This window comes from Rhinopithecus bieti, unplaced genomic scaffold (assembly GCF_001698545.2).
Source record: "Rhinopithecus bieti isolate Rb0 unplaced genomic scaffold, ASM169854v2 scaffold_3714, whole genome shotgun sequence".
In the NCBI taxonomy this organism is placed as follows: Eukaryota; Metazoa; Chordata; class Mammalia; order Primates; family Cercopithecidae; genus Rhinopithecus; species Rhinopithecus bieti.
In genome coordinates, this window is record NW_016804161.1 from 100,199 (window position 1) to 120,501 (window position 20,303).

The 20,303-nt window shown below is 45.2% G+C and overlaps 4 protein-coding genes across 7 annotated transcripts in view; 1 reads left to right on the top strand and 3 right to left on the bottom strand.

Annotated features, from left to right (window-relative positions):
- The window catches only part of KIF4A (kinesin family member 4A), a gene marked incomplete at its 3' end in the record, with an annotated part of 103,927 nt that extends 98,390 nt beyond the window's left edge, over positions 1–5,537 (bottom strand). Inside the window, exons 1-3 of the mRNA XM_017867037.1 lie at positions 5,397–5,537; positions 5,170–5,284; positions 4,629–4,702 (exon numbers count right to left, since the gene is read on the bottom strand). Of these exons, the coding sequence (XP_017722526.1) occupies positions 4,629–4,702; positions 5,170–5,284; positions 5,397–5,516 (309 nt within the window). The remainder of the gene's footprint in view (positions 1–4,628; positions 4,703–5,169; positions 5,285–5,396) is intronic.
- A 371-nt stretch (positions 5,538–5,908) lies between these two features.
- PDZD11 (PDZ domain containing 11) lies at positions 5,909–9,370 on the top strand. 2 transcript variants are annotated; one of them, XM_017867052.1, is made up of 8 exons: positions 5,909–6,114; positions 6,381–6,455; positions 6,623–6,722; positions 7,465–7,548; positions 7,805–7,861; positions 8,150–8,248; positions 8,636–8,696; positions 8,852–9,370. In XM_017867052.1, the coding sequence occupies exons 3-8, from the start codon at positions 6,636–6,638 to the stop codon at positions 8,884–8,886; spliced, it is 423 nt and encodes a 140-aa protein (XP_017722541.1). In that variant the 5' UTR covers positions 5,909–6,114; positions 6,381–6,455; positions 6,623–6,635; the 3' UTR covers positions 8,887–9,370. The 2 variants fall into 2 exon arrangements, with proteins under 2 accessions (XP_017722541.1, XP_017722540.1); XM_017867051.1 differs by lacking the exon at positions 6,381–6,455 and having other exon boundaries at positions 5,995–6,114.
- A 1,466-nt stretch (positions 9,371–10,836) lies between these two features.
- RAB41 (RAB41, member RAS oncogene family) lies at positions 10,837–13,792 on the bottom strand. Of its 2 annotated transcripts, XM_017867040.1 has the most exons (8): positions 13,616–13,792; positions 13,369–13,427; positions 13,105–13,158; positions 12,586–12,691; positions 12,335–12,446; positions 11,917–12,010; positions 11,586–11,699; positions 10,837–11,197 (listed from the first exon to the last, which is right to left on the bottom strand). In XM_017867040.1, exons 1-8 carry the CDS (start codon positions 13,737–13,739, stop codon positions 11,084–11,086), a joined length of 777 nt encoding a protein of 258 aa, XP_017722529.1. In that variant the 5' UTR covers positions 13,740–13,792; the 3' UTR covers positions 10,837–11,083. The 2 variants fall into 2 exon arrangements, with proteins under 2 accessions (XP_017722529.1, XP_017722530.1); XM_017867041.1 differs by lacking the exon at positions 11,586–11,699.
- Positions 13,793–14,187: 395 nt separating this feature from the next.
- ARR3 (arrestin 3) overlaps positions 14,188–20,303 on the bottom strand; it is a 19,423-nt gene continuing 13,307 nt past the window's right edge. The window contains exons 6-17 of one of the 2 annotated variants that reach the window (XM_017867044.1): positions 19,676–19,875; positions 19,460–19,519; positions 19,213–19,280; positions 18,421–18,556; positions 18,150–18,234; positions 17,812–17,884; positions 17,313–17,450; positions 15,669–15,752; positions 15,367–15,390; positions 15,131–15,183; positions 14,843–14,852; positions 14,188–14,278 (exon numbers count right to left, since the gene is read on the bottom strand). In XM_017867044.1, coding sequence (XP_017722533.1) covers positions 14,188–14,278; positions 14,843–14,852; positions 15,131–15,183; positions 15,367–15,390; positions 15,669–15,752; positions 17,313–17,450; positions 17,812–17,884; positions 18,150–18,234; positions 18,421–18,556; positions 19,213–19,280; positions 19,460–19,519; positions 19,676–19,875 — 1,022 coding nt within the window. Of the gene's footprint in view, positions 14,279–14,718; positions 14,853–15,130; positions 15,184–15,366; positions 15,391–15,668; positions 15,753–17,312; positions 17,451–17,811; positions 17,885–18,149; positions 18,235–18,420; positions 18,557–19,212; positions 19,281–19,459; positions 19,520–19,675; positions 19,876–20,303 lie in introns of those variants that run through there. The other variant, XM_017867042.1, reaches the window with a different exon arrangement.

A 20,303-nucleotide genomic window follows, 5' to 3' on the forward strand; every position in this document is an offset into this window, starting at 1 on the left:
AAATTTTTTTTTTTTTTTTGAGATGGAGTCTCGCTCTGTCGCCCAGGCTGGAGTGCAGTGGCGCGATCTCAGCTCACTGCAACCTCCACCTCCCAGTTCAAGCAATTCTCCTGCCTCGGCCTCCCAAGTAGCTGGGATTATAGGCGCACACCATCATGCCCAGCTAATTTTTTGTATTTTTAGTAGAGATGGGGTTTCACCGTGTTAGCCAGGATGGTGTTGATCTCCTGACCTTGTGATCCGCCCAGCTCGGCCTCCCAAAGTGCTGGGATTACAGGTGTGAGCCACCGCACCAAGCCAAAAGATGGTAAATATTTTGTGTTTTCTTTTCCCCCATTTGTATTTTTTAAATTATTAAATAGAAGGCACTATTGAACAGAGGCTTTTTCGTTATCACTTATGTTATCAGTACTGTCTGCAGAAAGACCCATAAAGTATGTTTCTGTTTGAGTTTATTGGCCAGGCGTGGTGGCTCACGTCTTTAATCCCAGCACTTTGGGTGGCCAAGGCAGGCAGATCACTTGAGGTCAGAGTTTGAAACCAGCCTGGCCAACATGGCGAAACCCTGTCTGTACTAAAAACACAAAAATTAGCTGGGTGTAATGGTGGTGCCTGTGGTCCCAGCTACTGGGGAGGCTGAGGCAGGAGAATTGCTTGAACCCAGGAGGCGGAGGTTACAGTGAACCCAGATCATGCCACTGCACTTCAGCCTGGGCCACCGAGGGAGACTCAGCTTCAATAAAAAGTGTATTTCTGTTTGGGCTTAGTTCTGGTAAAAATGTTTATTTTGTAGATTAGTTTTTATATTTTCTCTTGTCAGATAATCCAAATTACTAGTTACTCAGCACTCCCTCTCCCCATTTTTTTGAGACAAGGTCTCACTCTGTCACCCAGCCTGGCGCGCAGTGTGTGCAATCACAGCTCCGCCTCCCAGGCCCAAGTGATCCTCCCACCTGAGCCTCCAGGGTAGCTAGGACTACATGCACGCGCCACTATGCCCAGCTAATATTTTTTGTATTTTTTGGTAGAGACGAGTTTCGCCATGTTGGCCAGGCTGGTCTCGAACTCCTGACCTCAAGTGATCTGCCCACCTCAGCCTCCCATAGTGCTGAGATTACAGGTTTGAGCGACCACGCCCGGTGGGCATTTTCGTTTTATCCCATAAATTCAAAGTTTGGATTGAAGCTAGAGGAAGATAAACAATTGTAGCAAGATTTTATAAAGAAACAATTAGACAATAGATAGGTTATTCTCACTTTAACTTCAAATGTTACAGTCGTGTGCCATATAATAGCATTTCAATCATGTGGAATGTACTTACGATGGTGAAAAATTCCTGTTGCTTATTGACTTAGCCATTATAACACTGCAGTGCAACATGTTACATGTTTGTGTTGATGCTGGGGTAAAGAAACCTACTTCACTGCAGGTCATATAAAAGTATAGCACATCTAACTATGTACAGTATGTAATGCTTTATAATAATAAATGATTGTTACTAGTTTATGTGTTTAGTATATTATACCATACTTTTTATCATTTTTAAGAGTATACTCCTTCTACTTATGATAAAGTTAACTGTAAAACAGCCTCAGGCAGGTCCTTCAGGAAGTATTCCAGAAGAAGATATTGTTGTCATAGGAAATGACAGCTCTATGGATGTTAGTGTCCCTGAAGACTTTCCAGTAGGACAAGACGTGGAGGTGGAAGACAGTGATATTGAAGATCCTGGCCCTGGGTGGGCCTAGGCTAATGTGTATGTTTGGGTCTTAAACAAAAAGTTTAAAAAGTAAAAAAATATATTTTTTTAAAAAAAGAAAAAAGCATACAGAATAAAGATGCAAAGGGTGAAAATGTTTATTCAGCTGTGCAATGTATTCGTGTTTAAAGCTAAGCATTATTACAAATAAGTCAAAAAGATTTAAAAAATTAAAGTTTATAAAGTAAAAAAGTTATAAGCAGCTAAGGTTAATGTATTATTGAAGAGAGAAAAAATGTTTAATAAATTTAGTGTAACCTAAGTATCCAGTGTTTATAAAGCCCACAGTAGTATACAATAACGTCTTAGGCCCTTACATTCACTCACCACTCATCACTGACACACTCAGAGCAACTTCCAGTCCTGCAAGCTCCATTCACGGTAAGTGTCCTATACAGTTGTACCAGCTTTTACCTTTCATATTGTATTTTTACTTCACCTTTTCTACGTTTAGATCACAAATATTTTCCACGGTGTTACAACTGCCTACAGTATTCAGTACAGTAACATGCTTTGCAGGTTTGTAGCCTAGGAACAGTAGGCTCAGGTGTATAGGAGGCTATACTATCTAGGTTTGTATACATGCACTCTACGATGTTCATACAATGACAAAACCGCCTAATAATGCACTTCTCAGAAGGTATCCCTGTCATTAACTGATGCATGATTATAATTTGCTACTTAATTGTACGGTAGTAGCTTCTAAAACTATAAGCATGGCACCTAAAAGGAACTACAAATCCAAATGTACTTCAAGGTGAAAAAAATAATGACCTTAGGAAAGTCTGTCCCTTATTAGTGTGGCAGACATGTTGTCAAGGAACACAAAGCAAGCTTTCTCTGTTAAATGATCATCATATTTATGTCAAAGCTGTTATCTGCTATTTAGCAAGATAATTTTGCAGTCTGAAGGAAAAAACCCTTTAAACTTTGAAACAATGTTTTAATCTAAATGAAAACTTTGAAGTTTTGAAAGAACTTGTTGGTCTAAATGAAAGATCATAAGAAGATGCTAAATTGAGATTTTCACTGTAATAGATCGCTGGTAGTAGCTGGCATGACTATGGGGCAAGAGAATAACACTTCATAATTTTCTGCAATACCACAGATATATGTAGATAGCAATAACTTGGGAAACGAGGTTTTAGTAGTTTTTACAAAATATTCAGGGCTCTGTGGTACCAGGAGTTCAGAGTACAAGAGGGTGCTGTTGAGCTGACTATAAAAAATATTGGCTTTGTTTTTGCAACCGAGGGCAATGTTAAGCAAACACATGTATATTGGAATCACTTTCTACTTTATGTTGCCTTTAAAGAACATAATTTAATTCTATCAGTTTCCCAAGTTAAGAATATAAAAGTAGAACTGTGGTGCTCTTACTAAGCTGTGGAGGGATAGCCTGAGGAATCTGACCAGATAGTGAAGGGTCTGAAAACCATATTGTTTTAGGAATGGCTAAAGGAAAGGCGGGGATAATTAAAGAGAAGAGAATTAGATAGAAACATTTAACGGTCTTCCAAATACTGTACGTAAAAAGGAAAAAGATTAACTTTATAGTGGAGAAGCCCAGCAGATTAACACCTTAATCAAATGATCAAAATGAACATCAGTAGTAACAGAATAAATCAAAATCATGTGCTGCCCAATAGGCTTCAGTGAGAAGAAAACAGCACCACTTCTGTGATATTCCTGCTAAAAGATACACAACTTGAATCTAATCATAAGTAAACACCAGACAAAACAATATTGAAAAACGGTTTACAAAATAATTGGCCTGTAATCTTCAAAGTGTCAAAATCATAAAAGTCAAAAAAAGACTAAAGAATGTCAAAATCATAAAAGCCAAAAAAAAGATTAAAGAACTGTTTTAGAATGGAGACTAAACAGACAGCAAAACTAAATAAAACAATGTGATTTTGAACTAGATCTTTTTGCCATAAAATATTTACTGGGACAATTGGTGAAACTTCAATGGGGTTTCAGGAATAGACGGTAGTAATGTAGCAGTGCAAATTTTATTGTTTTGATGGTTGTATTGTGGTAAGTTAGAAGAAAGTCCTTTTTTATAGGAAATATACACTAAAGTATGGGGGGTATCAGGCCAACAACTCATCTCAAATGGTTCAGGGAAAAAATGTTTTTTTATGCTGTTCTTGCAACATTCTATACGTTTGAAATTATTGCATTAATATCTTAAAATTTTGAAACAAAAATTTCAATGTTCCTTGAGCCAATCATTAAACAAAAAAATGTGAAAAAATATGTGAATAGCTGTTGCCTGGAAGAAGGCTTCTAAAGGGATGAACTAACATCACCGGGTAGAACTTACCAGGAAGCAAATTTCATCTCAATATAAAGATCTTTATAACATAATTAGACTTGTCCAAAACCCAAATCTCAACTGGACTACCTGTGAGTCAGTGAGTTCCCTGTCAAAAAAATTTTAGACGCTGGCAGTTCACCTAACAGATATTGTTAGAATGCATTTTTCTTTGGATGAAAAACAAACTAGATGATACACAAATGTCTCTTTCAACTTTAAGGCACTAGCATGCCATGATTCTACTTCTTTTAAATGAACCTCTGTTTTGAATCTTGAATAACCACTGTATTAGAATAATAATTAGACATCTCTCAGGCACTGCTCCCTTCTTTAGAACCCTGCTATGGTCTTCAACAGCATTAAAGACTTAGCTTCCGCAATAAAGATTATTAACTGGTCATAGTATTCAGAGGCTTTAGGAACTCCCCTTCTCCAGCTAAAAGAATTATACTCATTATTCAAGACCTATCTCAAAGTTTTCCCACTCTGTGAAATTCACCCCAAATTCCCCAAGCTGAGTTAGAGTCATCCTTTTGTTTTTCATACCACTTTGTATGAGAGCAGAGCTACTTCTACAGGACTGACTCTGTTGTATATTTTTAACTTGAAAAATTTTTCTTCTAAAAGGTAAGTACAAAAAATTTAAAAATTTTTATATATTCAAAATTATTTATGTAATCATCTATCTTCATTCCTATTCCCTGGACTTTGAACTCCTTCAGGGCCTCGAAGCTATATTGTTTATCACCTGAATCCCTCAATAAGCTTTGCAGTGCCTGAGACTCAAGTAGGCTGGCACACTTATCACCTTCAGCAACCACCACAGAGTTTATAATCTAATGAAGTTCCAGGATAAACACAAACATATACAAGTCAAAGATGAACAGAACCACATAGAACAAATACAGAATAAAACTAGCTTCAAGGGTAGAGAGACTTTCACAAATGTTATTAGGCTAAGGGCTTTTTGAAGGCATGTATCATGATTCATCCGTTCCTGTATTTGCAGTGCCCAAGCACAGTGCTTGGCACATGGTATATGCTCAAGGAATATATATGCTATGATCGAGGAATCAAATCGCCTCACCTTTAAATACACCTTTTATGAGTGGCGCCACTGCTGTATTGAAGACTTCTTCCTGTTCAGTAGAGGGATCAAACACAAAATCGTAGGTGAAGGATTTATCTGTACCAACCACCACCTAGAGAAGGCAAGGGACAAGACGTAAGGGAAGAAATGAAAGGCAAGACCACACCCCTCGTTACCATTTGGCCCCAGCTGTTCAGACACAGGCTCTGGACTCTGCTACGCACCTGAGGCTCTCCGGGCACGAAGGAAAGGCACATCTGGCAGCCCTCGCTAATCTCTTTGGGGACCAGAGGGCGACAACGCAGCGCCACTCTTACAGGAATTCCCTTCACCTCTTCCTTCATGATCCTATCTCAGCACCGTCTCTCCGAGGGGGAAAAAGAAGGCTCGCTGATGAATGTTAGCAGGTCAGCAGGGGTGGGAGGGCGTCCTCCTCGGTTCCGACCCTTCTCAGCGGGAACACTGCCTTGGGAGATTCACTCTCCAGGACTTGGCCAGGGCTGGACCGTCCGTCAGCCCTGCACTCTAAAGAGAGTGCACGCGCGTCTGAAAGGCAAAGAAAAAACTCCAACGGGGACAGCGACAAAGAACCAAAGCCCTACGGTACCGGGAAAAAACAGGTTCTGAGCTAAGGTGTGGCCCCGTAACTCACCAAACTAAATGTCCCTTCCCCGTTCTCCCTGGGTCTCCCGCCGCCCTGTCCCAGACGGAGCTTTAACCGCCAAGTTTCAAATCCGTCCCGGAGACGCCAACCAATTGCAGTGCGGAATGCCGAGGGCGGAGCGCGCACGTCGGCGCGCGCAGGCCGGCGCGGTGGGAAGGGGAGGGTCAGTTTGTCGCACCCTGGCCCGGCCTCTTTTCGACCCTGCGGAGCATCCGCTTCCGGTTCCCAGATTGAATTGGCGGTGAGCGGAGCTTGAGGTCGCTGTGGACTGCCCACTGGTGAGGTGGTGCGGCGTTTTTGCGGCCGAGAGCGCGGGACTCAGGCAGAATGTGGGGCGGGGACGTGGGAGGTGGCTGGTCAGGTGAAGGAAGGGTCGATCTGGGGACCCTACCATTACTAATCACATCTAGGAAATGTGGGGTGGTGCCTTGCCCCGAGTCCTTGCGGATAGTTAACACTCGCTTGGGCTTCGAAAGTAGATCTTTTTAGACTCGACCCTGATTTCCTCTTCTCCAGATTTAAGACGGTAACATCTGTTTTGCAGGATTGTTGTGAAAAATGGGGTCCTCTTTCTAGAGTACCTGGCAGGTTGCTTGGCATCCAGAAGATGTTTAGCTAAGTTAAGAGTTTTCTTCTTCCTTCCTGCTCTCCTCCAACCTTAACACCTAGATGTGGGCTGTGCCCGTAGACTGATTGCCTTGGAATGAGTTAGAGCTGCTTTCTGAAACTTGCTGGGCTGTTCTCCCTTTTGAACCACTTTTTGTCTGTTCTGATTCACTCTTCCAGGGCCTTGCCCGAGATGGACAGCCGGATTCCTTATGATGACTACCCGGTGGTTTTCTTGCCTGCCTATGAGAATCCTCCAGCATGGATTCCTCCTCATGAGGTGGGAACCATCTGTATTCCTGAGTAGGAGATTTTTTCCCCCGGGCATGAGATGATGCATGAAAGGTAGGATGGCAGGGTTAGAAGGTGACATGGAGAGTGCATCTTAGCACTTGTAGCCAGAAGACCCAGAAGCTGGATTCTGAGCAACAGGACCCATTGGGAACTTCTTTGTGGAAGCCTCCTGCTGGGGTCTATTCACACCGGTTAATTCTGGAAATTTGGAGCCTTCCTTTCCATACTGTTAAGAGGCGAAGGCCAGGCGCGGTGGCTCATGTCTGTAATCCCAGCACTTTGGGAGGCCGAGGCAGGCAGATCACATGAGGTTGGGAGTTCGAGACCAGCCTGACGAACATGGAGAAACCCCGTCTCTACTAAAAACACAAAATTAGTCGGGCGCGGTGGCACATGCCTGTAATCCCAGCTACTAGGGAGGCTGAGGCAGGAGAATCGCTTGAATCTGGGAGGCGGAGGTTGCGGTGAGCCGAGATTGAGCCATTGCACTCCAGCCTGGGCAACAAGAGCAAAACTCCATCTCAAAAAAAAAAAAAAGTGAAGAAATGGGGAGCTACTGGGCTGTCCCAATGCTGTCCATCTACTCATTTAGTCAGTGTTATCTGTTCTACTTAAATTAAGTCTATGACCTTTCCTTTTCCTGACTTCAGGGTGATTCATTAGTGATCCAAATGAAGGTAGGTGTGAAGTAAGACTGGTAAAATTTCTGGTGTTGCTGTGTCTTGCAGAGGGTGCACCACCCAGACTACAACAATGAGTTGACCCAGTTTCTGCCCCGAACCATCACACTGAAGAAGCCTCCTGGAGCTCAGGTGAACTTATGAAACCTTATTCCAGGCTAGATTCATCCATACCAGAAGTTGGCAGTGTTGGGGGGATGGATTGGAAAGCAGGTGCAGATGTGAGGAAACTTTCCTTCTTGTGGACAGAAAAGCCGAGATAACACTTCTACAACTTCTGACTTTCCTCTCAGGGACACACAGGCTGAGCTATTGCACAATGATGCTACTAGTTGTTCTTGTGTTTGTGGTCTCTATTGAGCCCCCATTCTGTGCTCTTGTCTTACAGTTGGGATTTAACATCCGAGGAGGAAAGGCCTCCCAGCTAGGCATCTTCATCTCCAAGGTATTTATGCCCAGTAGGCAATATGGATAGTTACTTCCCTTTGTTAAATTAACAGATTGCAGAACCCTAATGTCCCAAAGGCTGAGAGGATGACTCAGTGGATTCATAGAAGGGGTATAATGGAGACACCCCCTTTCCCACTTTAAACTTTTCATTTGGCAGGCCGTCTGTCTGCATAGATTATCACAGAAAAACAATAACACCTTACATTTGAATAGCACCGAATTTCACTGACAGTCTTCTGCAATTATCACATCCCAATCACATGTATTCTCTCTTTACCAACAGGTAATTCCTGACTCTGATGCACATAGAGCAGGACTTCAGGAAGGGGACCAAGTTCTAGCTGTGAATGATGTGGATTTCCAAGATATTGAGCACAGCAAGGTAAGCACAGTACTTGGGCTGTGGTGCTGCAAGAAGCCATCTCAAATAGGACATATTGAACAGGAGTGGCCTGATCTGTAACTTAATAAGAAAGCATTTTGCTGGGCACTGTGATACACGCCTGTAATCCCAGCTACTTAGGAGGCTGAGGCGGGAGGATCACGTGAGCCCAGGAATTTAAGACCATCCCAGGCAACACAGCAAGACCCTGTCTCAAAAAAAAAAAAAAAAAGAGAGAGAGAAAGTAAGCACCTCTCCTGGGGAAAGTACCAGAGGGAAGCAGCTATTAGTGATACAGAGGTTGGAGTGGCAAATCTCTTTCCCCATGTTATGATTCTGTCTTGGGTCATATCTCTTCATTTGTACAAGCTGCTGTGTTCCTTCCAGGCTGTTGAGATCCTGAAGACAGCTCGTGAAATCAGCATGCGTGTCCGCTTCTTTCCCTATAGTAAGTGCCACTTTTTTCACTTTCCTGACAGGGCCCTAAATAAGAACTCTTTAAATACTGATAACTAGAGGCCCTACAAGTTGGGGATAGGGAATCGGGAGCTCAAGTGTGAAGATAACCTGCTCTGTTCCTCCTTTTCTTCTTCTTTCCTTCAGATTATCATCGCCAAAAAGAGAGGACTGTGCACTAGAAAGTTGCAGCCCACAGCCCTTCATGTGGACTCTGCCATGACATGCTAACTAGACTTCAGGAGAGCCACTTCTTTTTTCAGCCCCTCCCTGGAATAGTGAGTTGGGAGGATGGGGAGACAGCTAACCAACTGCATTACCCAAACTGTATTGCACTTTTAGTTCCCTAGTTTTCTAGGTGAGCTTCATTCCCTGAAAGGAGGATGATATCTAGGCATAACCTAGCCTGTGAGGAACCTAGTTAGGAAAGACAGCTGACATTTATTGAATACCATGTACTATTCCCTTACATATGTCACATTTTAATTATAGAAATCAGTAGCAAAAAGAATCTTGGGGATTTTCCATCTGACTTCCCTGACCATCTTATCCCATCCTTGTACTACCAGAGGATTCATACACTTTTGAGACTCCAAAGAGACCCTGTTTTCACGCCTTCCTCCTCCTAGCCTCTCCCCCAAAAAGTAAAACACAATGCTGAAGAAATATTGGTGTGGCTTTTGAATGTTACCGATTGGATGTAAAATGCTATCGAGGGAAGAAAAAGCTCTTCCAAAGAGAGGAGCCACTGGAAGGAACAGACCAACACTATACCTACCTCGCAACTACCTATGATGTCTGACCAGAACATTAGGGAGGCTGAGGAATTTTAACCACAGTATAACTAAGGAATGGCATAGAGTGAGGGGCACTGAAAGAAACTGCCCGTTCCCCTAGGAGCTTTGAACATTTCTCTGCGGGGGACAGTATTAATATAATTCTCTCTTCTTTCCCACATTCTTTGATCTGGAGCATAAACTAAGGAAGGGGCTTAGATGCATTTCTTTTCTGAGGCAGCAGTAAGAAATTGGTTCACAGTTTCCAACTTGTAAGTTGAGTAGTACTAACTGCTGACTTCTCCCTTTTCTTCACCCCAGCCCCAAATAACATTCTGCCATGTTCCTAGATCTTTAGTTACCAATCCACCATTACAGGATTCCTGGTCACGCCTATGCCATCGCCACTGACATGTTCAAAATACCGATTTGGAATTGAAAGTTTTCTGGTGTGAGGCTGGGTGTGGTGGCTTATGCCTGTAATCCCACCACTTTGGGAGGCCAAGGCGGGCGGATAGCTTGAGGCCAGGCGTTCGAGACCAGCCTGGCCAACAAGGTGCAACCCCATCTCTACTAAAAATACAAAAATCAGATGGGCGTGGTAGCACACTGCCTGTAATCCCAGCTACTCGGGAGGCTGAGGCAGGAGGATTATTTGAACCCTGGAGGTGGAGGTTGCAGTGAGCCAAGATGGTGCCACTGCACTCCAGCCTGGCTGACAGAGTGACTGTCTCAAAGGAAAAAAAAAAAAAGTTTTCTACTGTGGCGTGGGGTGATGTACCCCTATGATGAAGTCCCAGAATTTGCCTTGAAAGAATCCTGGGGAACTTAAATATATATTTATAGACCTGTCTACTGGACAATGATTCTGTTAGTCTGAGGTGGAATCTGGAAATCTGGATTTTTACAGAAGCAAAGGAAATAAGTAAATAAGTCTTCAAATGTAGGAAACATTGTTCTAAATAGTAGTACTATACTGTATGAGGAAGGTCTGGTTCTTCCTATATATCCCACCCTAGCTCTACTGACATACCTCTTCTAGAGCCTCAGTGCTATTATTAGGTGGCAACATCCCTTGAGAGCAGAGCTGGAGGTAGAATTAATGTAGCTCTCTCTATGCTTCCTGGGAAATCCTGTTCTGTGCTCCTTTTGCTGACCCCTGCCCCACATTGGCCACGAAAGAAAGAAAATAGTAGCTTGGTTACTTCCATAAAGGCATGTTGGGTGACTTGGCTGAATGTTGAGGTCCAAGACTCTCCCTGTGGTTAGCAGGTCTTAAAAAATGTATCTAAGAAGTATGAAAACATGGTAAAAGTCCCAGCCAGGTGCCATGGGCCTAAGAGGCAAAAACCCTCCTGCCCTAAATTGGTTCTCACTTGAGATACTTGGATTGGTTCCATGTTAGGGCACCAACATGAGATAATTGCATTGTGGAAATATAGGTATAGTGTGGAGAAAGCACAAGCAGTAACAGCCTTAGGTTAAAGAACCATTTATTGAGGGTGTACGTAAACAACAACAAACAGTGGAGAATGAATTGTATTGGCCTTTGAAGTATGTCAGCTGCTATAGAACTGTATTCTCTACAGATGTCTTTTAGCCATCAGAGAAGGTAAGGTAGAATTCCCAGGTGCTGCAAGAAGCTTCCACCCAGTAGCTGTGAGATGCAGTCGGGAAAAAATGATAGCACTTTCAGGGGTTCTGTTTTACCCCAAGCCTAGGAATTGGAAGAGAGTAAGTGGCCATGTATCATAAAACGAGGTGGGGCGGAGAACTGGCATGGCAACCCCAAATGTAAGAAATCCATCAAATGAGGCAGAGAAAGCCTAAGCTGTCAACGGGAACAATAGCTTCTGTTGCCTGACTCCTCAAAGGATTCCAGTTCGATTTCAACTGCTGAAGTGTGTGTTAAGGAAGCTAATACAGTGAGGTGACTGGAGTCAAATCTCAACACCCAGGGTCAGCTTCTAGGAGATGTAGAAGAGGAATTCTTATCTTACAATCCCTCTCACCTAAAGGCAAACCAACGAACTACTTTGGGCTAAAGTTAGTCCCATTTTCCCCTTAAGTACCACTCAGGCATCAACTCAGCAAAGGAAACTTACCTTCTCTACTTGTATACTCCCTACCCCAGCAAAGCTAGGAAAAAGGACACTCCCCTCTTTTGGTGGAGGTAAAGTCCTTGTGGAAAGAAGGGCAGAAACCACACGCCGGAACAGCTGTGTGTGTGTGAATGGTGACCAAAAAAAAAAAAAAAAGGGAAAAAAAAGGTCAGGTTCTGAGGCTGGAATAATTCAGGGCCTTTGAGATACATGATGGGGAGATGAACCTTGACCCCCACCCCACAAAAGATAAGCCAAGGTTATCCAAAAGAGTGAACAGTGGTAGTAGCTACAGACAGAATGCAGTTAAAGTATAGAAAGAAACAAGTATTACCTTTTTCACGTTGTAACCGGTTTTGGCACTGGTCTCAATAAACATCACATTGAGGTTTCTGGATTTTTCTTCACCCTCTTCTGCAGTGACTTGTCTGGACGAATCAGAAATGATGGAAAGGGCCAGAGTTATTGGATATGGATAGATTCTTCTGAGGTGTAATGATGCTTACCTAGGGCCAGGAACTCTAGAAGGCTTAAACCCATGACTCGTCTGATTACAGGGTGGGGACTCTCTCCTATACCCCCCACATATCCTTGTGCCCTGATGGGACGCCCCCCGTCCTTCCTCTCTTGCAATGCTGGTAGTGGGCAGAGGAGACTAAGGTAACTCCTCCCCAAGTAAATAGAGCACAGTTGACCCTCCCCATAGAGACTGAATTTTAGGTATGCCAGAAGAAATTGTAGTTATACTTTACCTTTTGTTATCCAAATCAATCTTGTTACCCACCAACATGATGACAACATCGTCACCTCTTTCTGCTCGTACATACTCTACCCACTTATCTGTCTCCTTAAAAGAACTGATGTCTGCAAGAGAGTATGTTGCAGAGTGTTGAAACATTTAGGAGAGATTTGGAGAGAACACTTCCTCTCTGCTAATTTTATCAATCTCCCTATCAATCCCTTTATAATCCCCTTTTGAAATAAAACATTGCATAACACCCACTTGTGATGTCATAGACAACCACTGCAATAGTTGAATCACGAATGTAGCTAGGAATTAGGCTGTGAAAGCGCTCCTGGCCAGCTGTGTCCCATAGCTGCAGCTGAACCTGCATAAAACAAATGTTCAGGAAGAAGATGGGGAAAGGTAGAAAAGAAACTAGCCTTTTTAAAAAGCTCAAACCTAATAAAGGCAGAATACAAAAGGTCGGGGAGAGTGGATCCCTGAGAAGTGGCTGCTATAGCCTCAAACCAAGTGGCCTACAGTCCTAGGACAGGTCCAACCAATTTCAATATACTGTTTTGATTCAGGAAGACCCTACAGCACAGCAGATTTAAGGATTCAAGGTCTCTTGGAGTTTATGTTACAGTTGGAGATTAGATGAAGGCAGACAGAACAAGAAACATCATAGGGCTTGGTAATTTGAAGAGGCTTCAGTTTTTTTGATGGTGCTACCCAACTGTGATGAATAGGCCTAAGGAGTTGAAGTGTAGGGTTTGTGGTATGAGAGTTAACACTCACTATTTGGTCCTCCAAGTACATGGTCTTAGACAAGAAGTCAATTCCAACAGTTGCCTGCAAAAGAAAGTGAGATACACTCCAGCATTCCCTCTATTCCCAATATGAGGCAGTCTTAGAACCCAAAGTGGAGAATGACCCTTCAAGAAGTTGTCCTGGCTCCACTTCCCAATGCTTATAATACATAACTTTGAGGAGGAGAATCTCCAGGTGAGTCCGCCAAGAAGAGCGGCAAAAATGTACCATATGACTCGGTGGTGGGCTTACCTGGCAGGCGCAGCCGAAGCTGTTGTACATGAAGCGGGTGATGACGGATGTCTTCCCTACTGTGAGGGAGTTCAGCAGGCCAATCGTTGCCCTCGGTGCCGTTTCTCCCCCCAAAGTTTCTATGAGCCCTCCCTCCTCCCACTCCAACCTTTCCCAACAAGGAGGAACTCGGTTCCCCAGAGAATGCCCCACCCCATTTCATACCAATTACACCTCCCTGTCCCCAAAGCCCAACCCAGACCCGCACCGCTCGGCTCTCCCAGGAATAAGAGTTTAGATTTGCACAGAGACTGGTATTCGGTTCTTTCAGCAGCCTCCAGGCCAAAGCCTCCGGCCTCCATCCAGGCCTTGTCGTGACCAAAGGCAGACATCGCTTCAGGTAGGTGCAGCCAAAATGGCTTCCGACGTTCAGCCTGCGCCGCCAGACGTCATGCCATACTCTACTGACGTCTGCTGACGGCCACTGGCTTCACACCCAGGCCTGGGCACGGCCACGCCCCCTCGGCCCCCTCCTCACAGCTTGCACTGTGCCTCCTGTTCAGCGCAATCCTATGACCACTCGAGTGGGGTCACGGGGTGGAGGGAGGGACGGCCACTGACCGTGTCAGAGGAAGTTGGGGTCAGCGTAAGGGAAAAGCATGGGCTAAGTGTAGTGTAATCACGGCGAAGGGGTGGAGGTGGTTAAGATTGTTCTCAGCAGTTCCATGATCCTCCAGGAAGAGGAAATAGGCAAGAGATGGCCAGGCACATCTGAACACACTGATTTATTAGAGTGTTACAGTGGGGGCTCCCACACAGACGGGCACCAGAGCGAGGTGCTCAGCTCCCCTCATCTCCCTCGGCCTCCACAGCCTTCTGGTTCTCCTCCTCGCCTTTCCGCGTAAACTCCTCGATGACTATGTCCTCAGAGCTTGCAGAAGCAGCAGAAGAGAATGGAGGGTTAGGAACCCCTTTCTGGGTGTCCTCCGTGTCCACTCTTTTTTCCTGATCCCAGAAAAGTGATCCCCTCCCTGCTTCCCAGCTAGGCTCCTCGGCCCCTCTTGGTGCCCCACTCCTCCATCAGCCACTCTGGCTTGTTTCCTTCCATTCTCGCCCAAATTTCCCAGCACAAAAGTCCCCCAGGAGCACTGGAAGGGAAATAAGGATGAGGGGTGGGAAGGAGGGAAGGTATCAAAGAACGAAAGACGAAAGAAGTAAGGGCGAGGGGGGTGGGGAAAAGGAAAAGAAAATGGGAAGGGGATGAGGGGGAAGGATGATTCCAACAAGAGCAGAAGGTGGAGGGCGGGGGGGATGCAGAAAGGGAAAGGAGGGCATATGAAAAGCAGGGAACTGTGACACGAAGCTAAGCCATATGTTTCCACAGCACACGTATTGAAAGCACCCCAGGGAAGCATTTTCACATTTCCATCATCATAACATGAAGGGTGGCAATGGGAAGAGGGGAATGGGGCTTCCCAGTCTTGTATTCCATTACCTAGCAGCCTCTGTAGCAAGCATGGAGAGGGCGGGAAAAAACGGAGCTGAAGCTGATTAGGGGCTCTTCGGTTCCCTGAAGAAGTATCTTTACTTTTCCCCCCCGCTTCCCAATCCTTCGTCTCCAGCACACATGACACACACACTTCCCCTGAAAACCTAAACACCCAGCCTACCTATTGCTATTCCATCCCCAGGCAAACTGCTAGTCTCCAATTCATGAGATCAGAATAGCTTGGACCCCAGTCCTCAGGACAACCGTTCCTGTGAGTTCCACCTGGTCACTCACCTTGAGATGGCTTTGGATGGATCAGGACCAAGGGTAGCTCCACACCAACATCACTGCAAGGATCCCAAGGTAGAGTTACATCTCCTCTCTCTACAAGCCCAATCCCTGGACCTCCCTCCCTTAGTTTTCCAGTCTTTGGATGCCCTCATACCCTCCCGAATCAATCATTATTTTGCTCTCCTTATCCCCTTGTCCTCCTCTTCTTGCCCAAGTCCCCCCACCCCACAGTCTCTCACCTGGCTGTCAGGTCTCCTAGGATGCTGTGGGTAGAATGACACCCAAAATTAGCAGCAGGAAATAGAGAAGGGGCAACCTAGTTTCACTAGGGGATGAGGGATCATAAGACCTAATGAGCCAGCCACAGAATGGGTTTCTGGAAGGGAAAGTGACTTGCTCACTGAGCTCACCGGTTTGGGAACCTGGTCTGGGAGAAGGGGTGGGGAATGGTTTGATTGGGTCAATCTAACTGGGAGAAAAACAAGCGAAAAACCCTTGACTCCTCAGCCCCTTCCCAGACAGACCCAGAACCCTCACTTACCCACCACAGGACACCATCAGGTTGACTCTGACTTTGTAGGACACCAGGATCCCCAGCAGCTCTTTGTCCATTCCAGGTCTAATACTGGAGGTTGTAGTATTTGTTTTGGGGTGTTTGGGAGCATGAGGAGTAATTCATTCAGTCCCCAGTTTCTTCTCATGCATTCCCATCACCACACCCTATTATGTTTAGTCTTATTGCAGAATATCTCCCAGGCTCTAACCTCTCCTACCCATTGAGACCACATTTCTCTTCCTAACATTCACTTTTACCATGTCACCCTCTGCTCAAGAGCCTACATTTTGAATATAACAACTACTCTGCCTGACTTTCAAGACCCCTAACAACCTTGCCCGATCTAGCCTCTCTAACCTTTTCTGCCCTAACTCCTGGGATACAACCTAAGCAGACCCATCTTCTCTCCATGATCAGAACATGCCATGGTGGATTCCCACCTTCTAGCCTTGGCCCATGCTGTGTCCCTAGTCTAGAATGCTCTCTTTTTTCCTCTTTTTTCCTCTGTTGGTATCCAGATCCTTCACATTCTTCAAGATCTAGCTCATTCTACCTCCTCCAGGAAGCCCTCACCAGCTCTCCTGGCTTCTTTTAACTTTGTTGCATGTTTACTCTGAACCACGTGCACTAACATTTAACTGTTGGGTTGTATTTGCATCTCTCTTTGTTCCTCATCTAGGCCATAAATTGACTGAAGGCTGTCTTAAACTTCTTTGTATTCTCCACATTGCTTAGCATAGGAATGAGCATGTAATAGGTGTTCAGTAAAAAACCCACTGATTGAAAAATAAGACACTGAAAGCTGTATGAGCTTGAGAAAATCTCTTCATTGCTCTGGGCTGCTGATCTCTTACATATAAAATAATGCAGTTTGGATGATTTCTAAGGGTATTTCTAGCAATAACAGTCTATAGCTACTTGATTGATAAGGCGTAGGGAGAGATGGAGGGATTACACTTGACAGATAGTGGCAGGCGGTTTTTAGTGGGAGACACATCTAACACTAGGGCCTCTGAAGGCACAGAACCAAGTGAATGACTTCCTAGAATTCTATTAATTCCTGTTGCATCATTTTCCTTTTTTGTCCTCCTTTTCCTCCATTTCTCATCTCCTAGTCTTCTACTCCATCTTTATCTTTTCTAGAGAGTAGCTTCTGTAGAGATCACAGTATTCAGAGCCGGATGACATGTGATATAATCCTGTCCACGTCTACCACTTAACAGCTATGCCACCTTAAATGAATTCCTTCTTCTCTCTGAGCCTCAGGGTCCTTAAGTGTAAAAGGAAATAAGAACACCTATCCAGGCTACTTTAGTGGGATTCTCACAAAGATAACATAGTACGTATGTAGGACCTTTGTGAACTGTGAAATCGTATACAGCATAAGGATTGTTTTCCTCTCCATGTTTTCCTTTTTTTCTGCCTATGATCTAAGCCTGCCGTTGGTCCCACAGGCATTATTGAGCTTGCTGCTGGCCCTTAGGCCTGGAGGAGTCTCTGAACACTGCCCTAGAGACACTTTAAAAAACAGATAGGCTTCACTGAAGATGAAATGTCAGAGCTGTAAATGTAGCATGTGGAATGGTTGAGGGGTGGGAAATGGAGGCTGAGAGTTACATTTGAGCTTACATCGTGCTAGAGGCCAGGTTGGTATCTTCATGCTTAAGTTTGCCATCCAGTGCCAGGCCCCGTTTCTGGCAGCTGGCAGCCAGGATTGGGGTTACTGCAAAGCTCTGGGAGAAGCTGGAATTAGCAGCTACAGTCTCCCTTCAAAAGAAGAACAAGAGAAGAATTTAGGCTGGGCTTGCTGACTAAGCATACTTTTACTCCCAAGAGTATCTTGTACAAGCTTATACAAGAACCTACTGGAGTATCCAAGAGAGGTGACATGCTTAACTGTGAAGACTGGGAGGAATTAGTTCTGGTGGGAAATCCTTATGCCCCTGCCCTCGCTCAGCATCGTGATGGGACTCCTGGGGGTAAGTTGCATCTCTTCCATCTAGTTCTCCTGGGAATCCCTCCCTGGGATCTTCCACCACCCTTTTCCCCAACCCCTCACCTGCTTCCTGGACCTCTTTCCACCACCCCACCCCTTGGCTCTCTGACCCTAGCCCCAGCACCAGCTCACGTGAATTCCTGAATGAACACAGTCTTGGTGTACTTGTCTAGTGAATACAGGACAACATCTGTGATTTGGTCAACTGAACAAGCCAGGAAAAGCACATGATTATAATCAGTCAGTCATCCTTGAGACCCCAGCTCAGTGTCCTTAGATGTGACCTTATACATAGGCACACTATACATGATGCAGTGAGACATGCTCATTGACAAAATAAGATATGCATTTTGACAAGCCCATGGTAGAAGGAAAGCCTAGATGAATGCAGACAGGTAAGTGAGGCAGAATTTTGGGAAAAGACCTGTGGCTTTGGGACCAGGTGCACAGGGATGGAAAAAGAAACTCACCTGAAATCTTGATTTTTTTGATGACCTTGTTGGTGCAGTTGTTGATAGAAACATTGACAGAGATGGGTTCTCCATGGTAGTGAACCTAAAGCAGGAAGAGGGACCCATGTCAAGGCTGGAGGAAGAATGCGCAGATGGAGACCTAGAACCCCTGCTTCCTTAGCACTGTTGCCACCCTGGCTCCCATCTCTGCCTGCCCAAGTAGGAAATCAGTGAAGAAAGGGCATCAGAGGGGTTCTGGGGTGGAAGGCAAAAAGTGGGGGTCACAAACCTCACTGTCCATCCAGGCCTGGAGTTGTAGGGGCTGAGCTGACAGAAGGAAGCGGCGGATGGTCTGGGCTGAGGGGCCAGGGCCTGCCTCTGGTGGTGCAAATTGTACTTTCCGAACAACCAGCCGCACATAGTCTCTGAGCAGAGACCAAGGGATTAGCCAGAGCGTCCTCCTTTCAGACCCATAGACCTCTCCCATGCCACCCTCGTAGTCCAATCGTTACTTAAGAATGGGAGCAGAGGAAGGCCTCCCTCAGAGAACTCCTCTAGTCCCTTAATGTAAGTATGTAGACCAAAGGTTAGTAAACTGTGGCCCACTGGCCAAATCTGGCCTGATGCTTGTTTTCCTATGGCCCACGAGCTGAGAATGGTTATATTACATTTGTAAATGGTTGAAATAAATCAAAGAACAATGCTATTTTATGACATGTGGACATTACATGAAATTCAAATTTCAGTGTTCATAAGTAAAGTTCTATTGGACACACAGCCACACTCATTCATTTCTATACTATCTGTGACTGTGTTTGCACTACAACAGCAGAGTTGAGTATTTGCAACAGAGACTACATGGCTCAAAAAGTCAATTATTTCTTTTTTTTGGGCCCATTACAGAAAAGTTCGCTGACCCCTGCCCTAGATCAAAGAAGATAAGTCAGAGGGGGCTCAGAACCGGGTGTCACTGGTGGCGACGATGCTGTGGAGGTTAGAAGTGGGGCTATATCCATGAGAGCAGGATCTGTTTCCTGGCAGAGGCTGGAGGCAGGGATTTTTGGGGACAACCAAAGAATACCTCTTGGAGACTGTCTCCTCCGGGTTTTCAGCACAGAAACTCTTCACTTCAAAGTCAATCCCACAGGGCTATAAAAGGACAAGGGCAAAGAGAGCTAATTTCCAGTGCTGTCCTCCCTTCCTCATGGGCCTATAAGAAAATGCCTGACCACTTTCCTTAGCTGTCCATTTCTCCAGTCTTGACTATCCCACTGTTCCTCTTCCCTGGCACTACCATCTATCCTTCTTTCTTAGAACCCAGTCCTCACCTTTCCTGCATCTTCAGGACCTGGCTGCAGTGTCACAGAACAGGGCAGGTTGGTCACCATCTAGGGGACAAAAAGGAGATCAGAAAAGAAGTAGAAAAGAAAAGAATATAAACAAATGCAAAAGAAATAGGGAACCCTCTCCCTTGTTGTCTTTCTTGAGCTTCCTCTCTTAATCTTCCCTGGAGACCTTGCCTGCCCAGGGCTTGGGGTCAGTACCTGCAGGGTAAAGGGGTAGGCATTGTCCCCTAGCTTGTGCAGCAGTCGCTCCTGTAGGACTGTGAGGGGCCCCTTAGGGCTGCTGGATTCAGCTGGGACCACTTGCAGGGTCTGCACATACAGATCTTTTCGGAATGTCAGACCAATCACTTCCAAGTCATCACGGCCATAGCGAAAGGCACATGTCAACATGACAAACACTGCAGGCATAGGAGGAAGAGAGTGGCCTGTCAGGCCTAAGTGGGAAGGGGAATCTTAACTGAGTCAAGAAGACACAGAGAGGTTATGTAATATGATCGAAGGCTGGCCGGGCGCGGTGGCTCACGCCTATAATCCCAGCACTTTGGGAGGCCGAGGCGGGTAGATCACAAGGTCAGGAGATCAAGACTATCCTGGCTAACACAGTGAAACCCCATTTCTACTAAAAAAAAGAAAATACAAAAAATTAGCCGGGCGTGGTGGCAGGCGTCTGTAGTCCCAGCTACTCGGGAGGCTGAGGCAGGATAATGGCATGAGCCCAGGAGGTGGAGCTTGCAGTGAGCCAAGATCGCGTTGTCACTGCCCTCTCCAGCCTGGGCGAGAGAGCAAGACTCCGTCTCAAAAAAAAAAAAAAAAAAAAAAAAAAAAA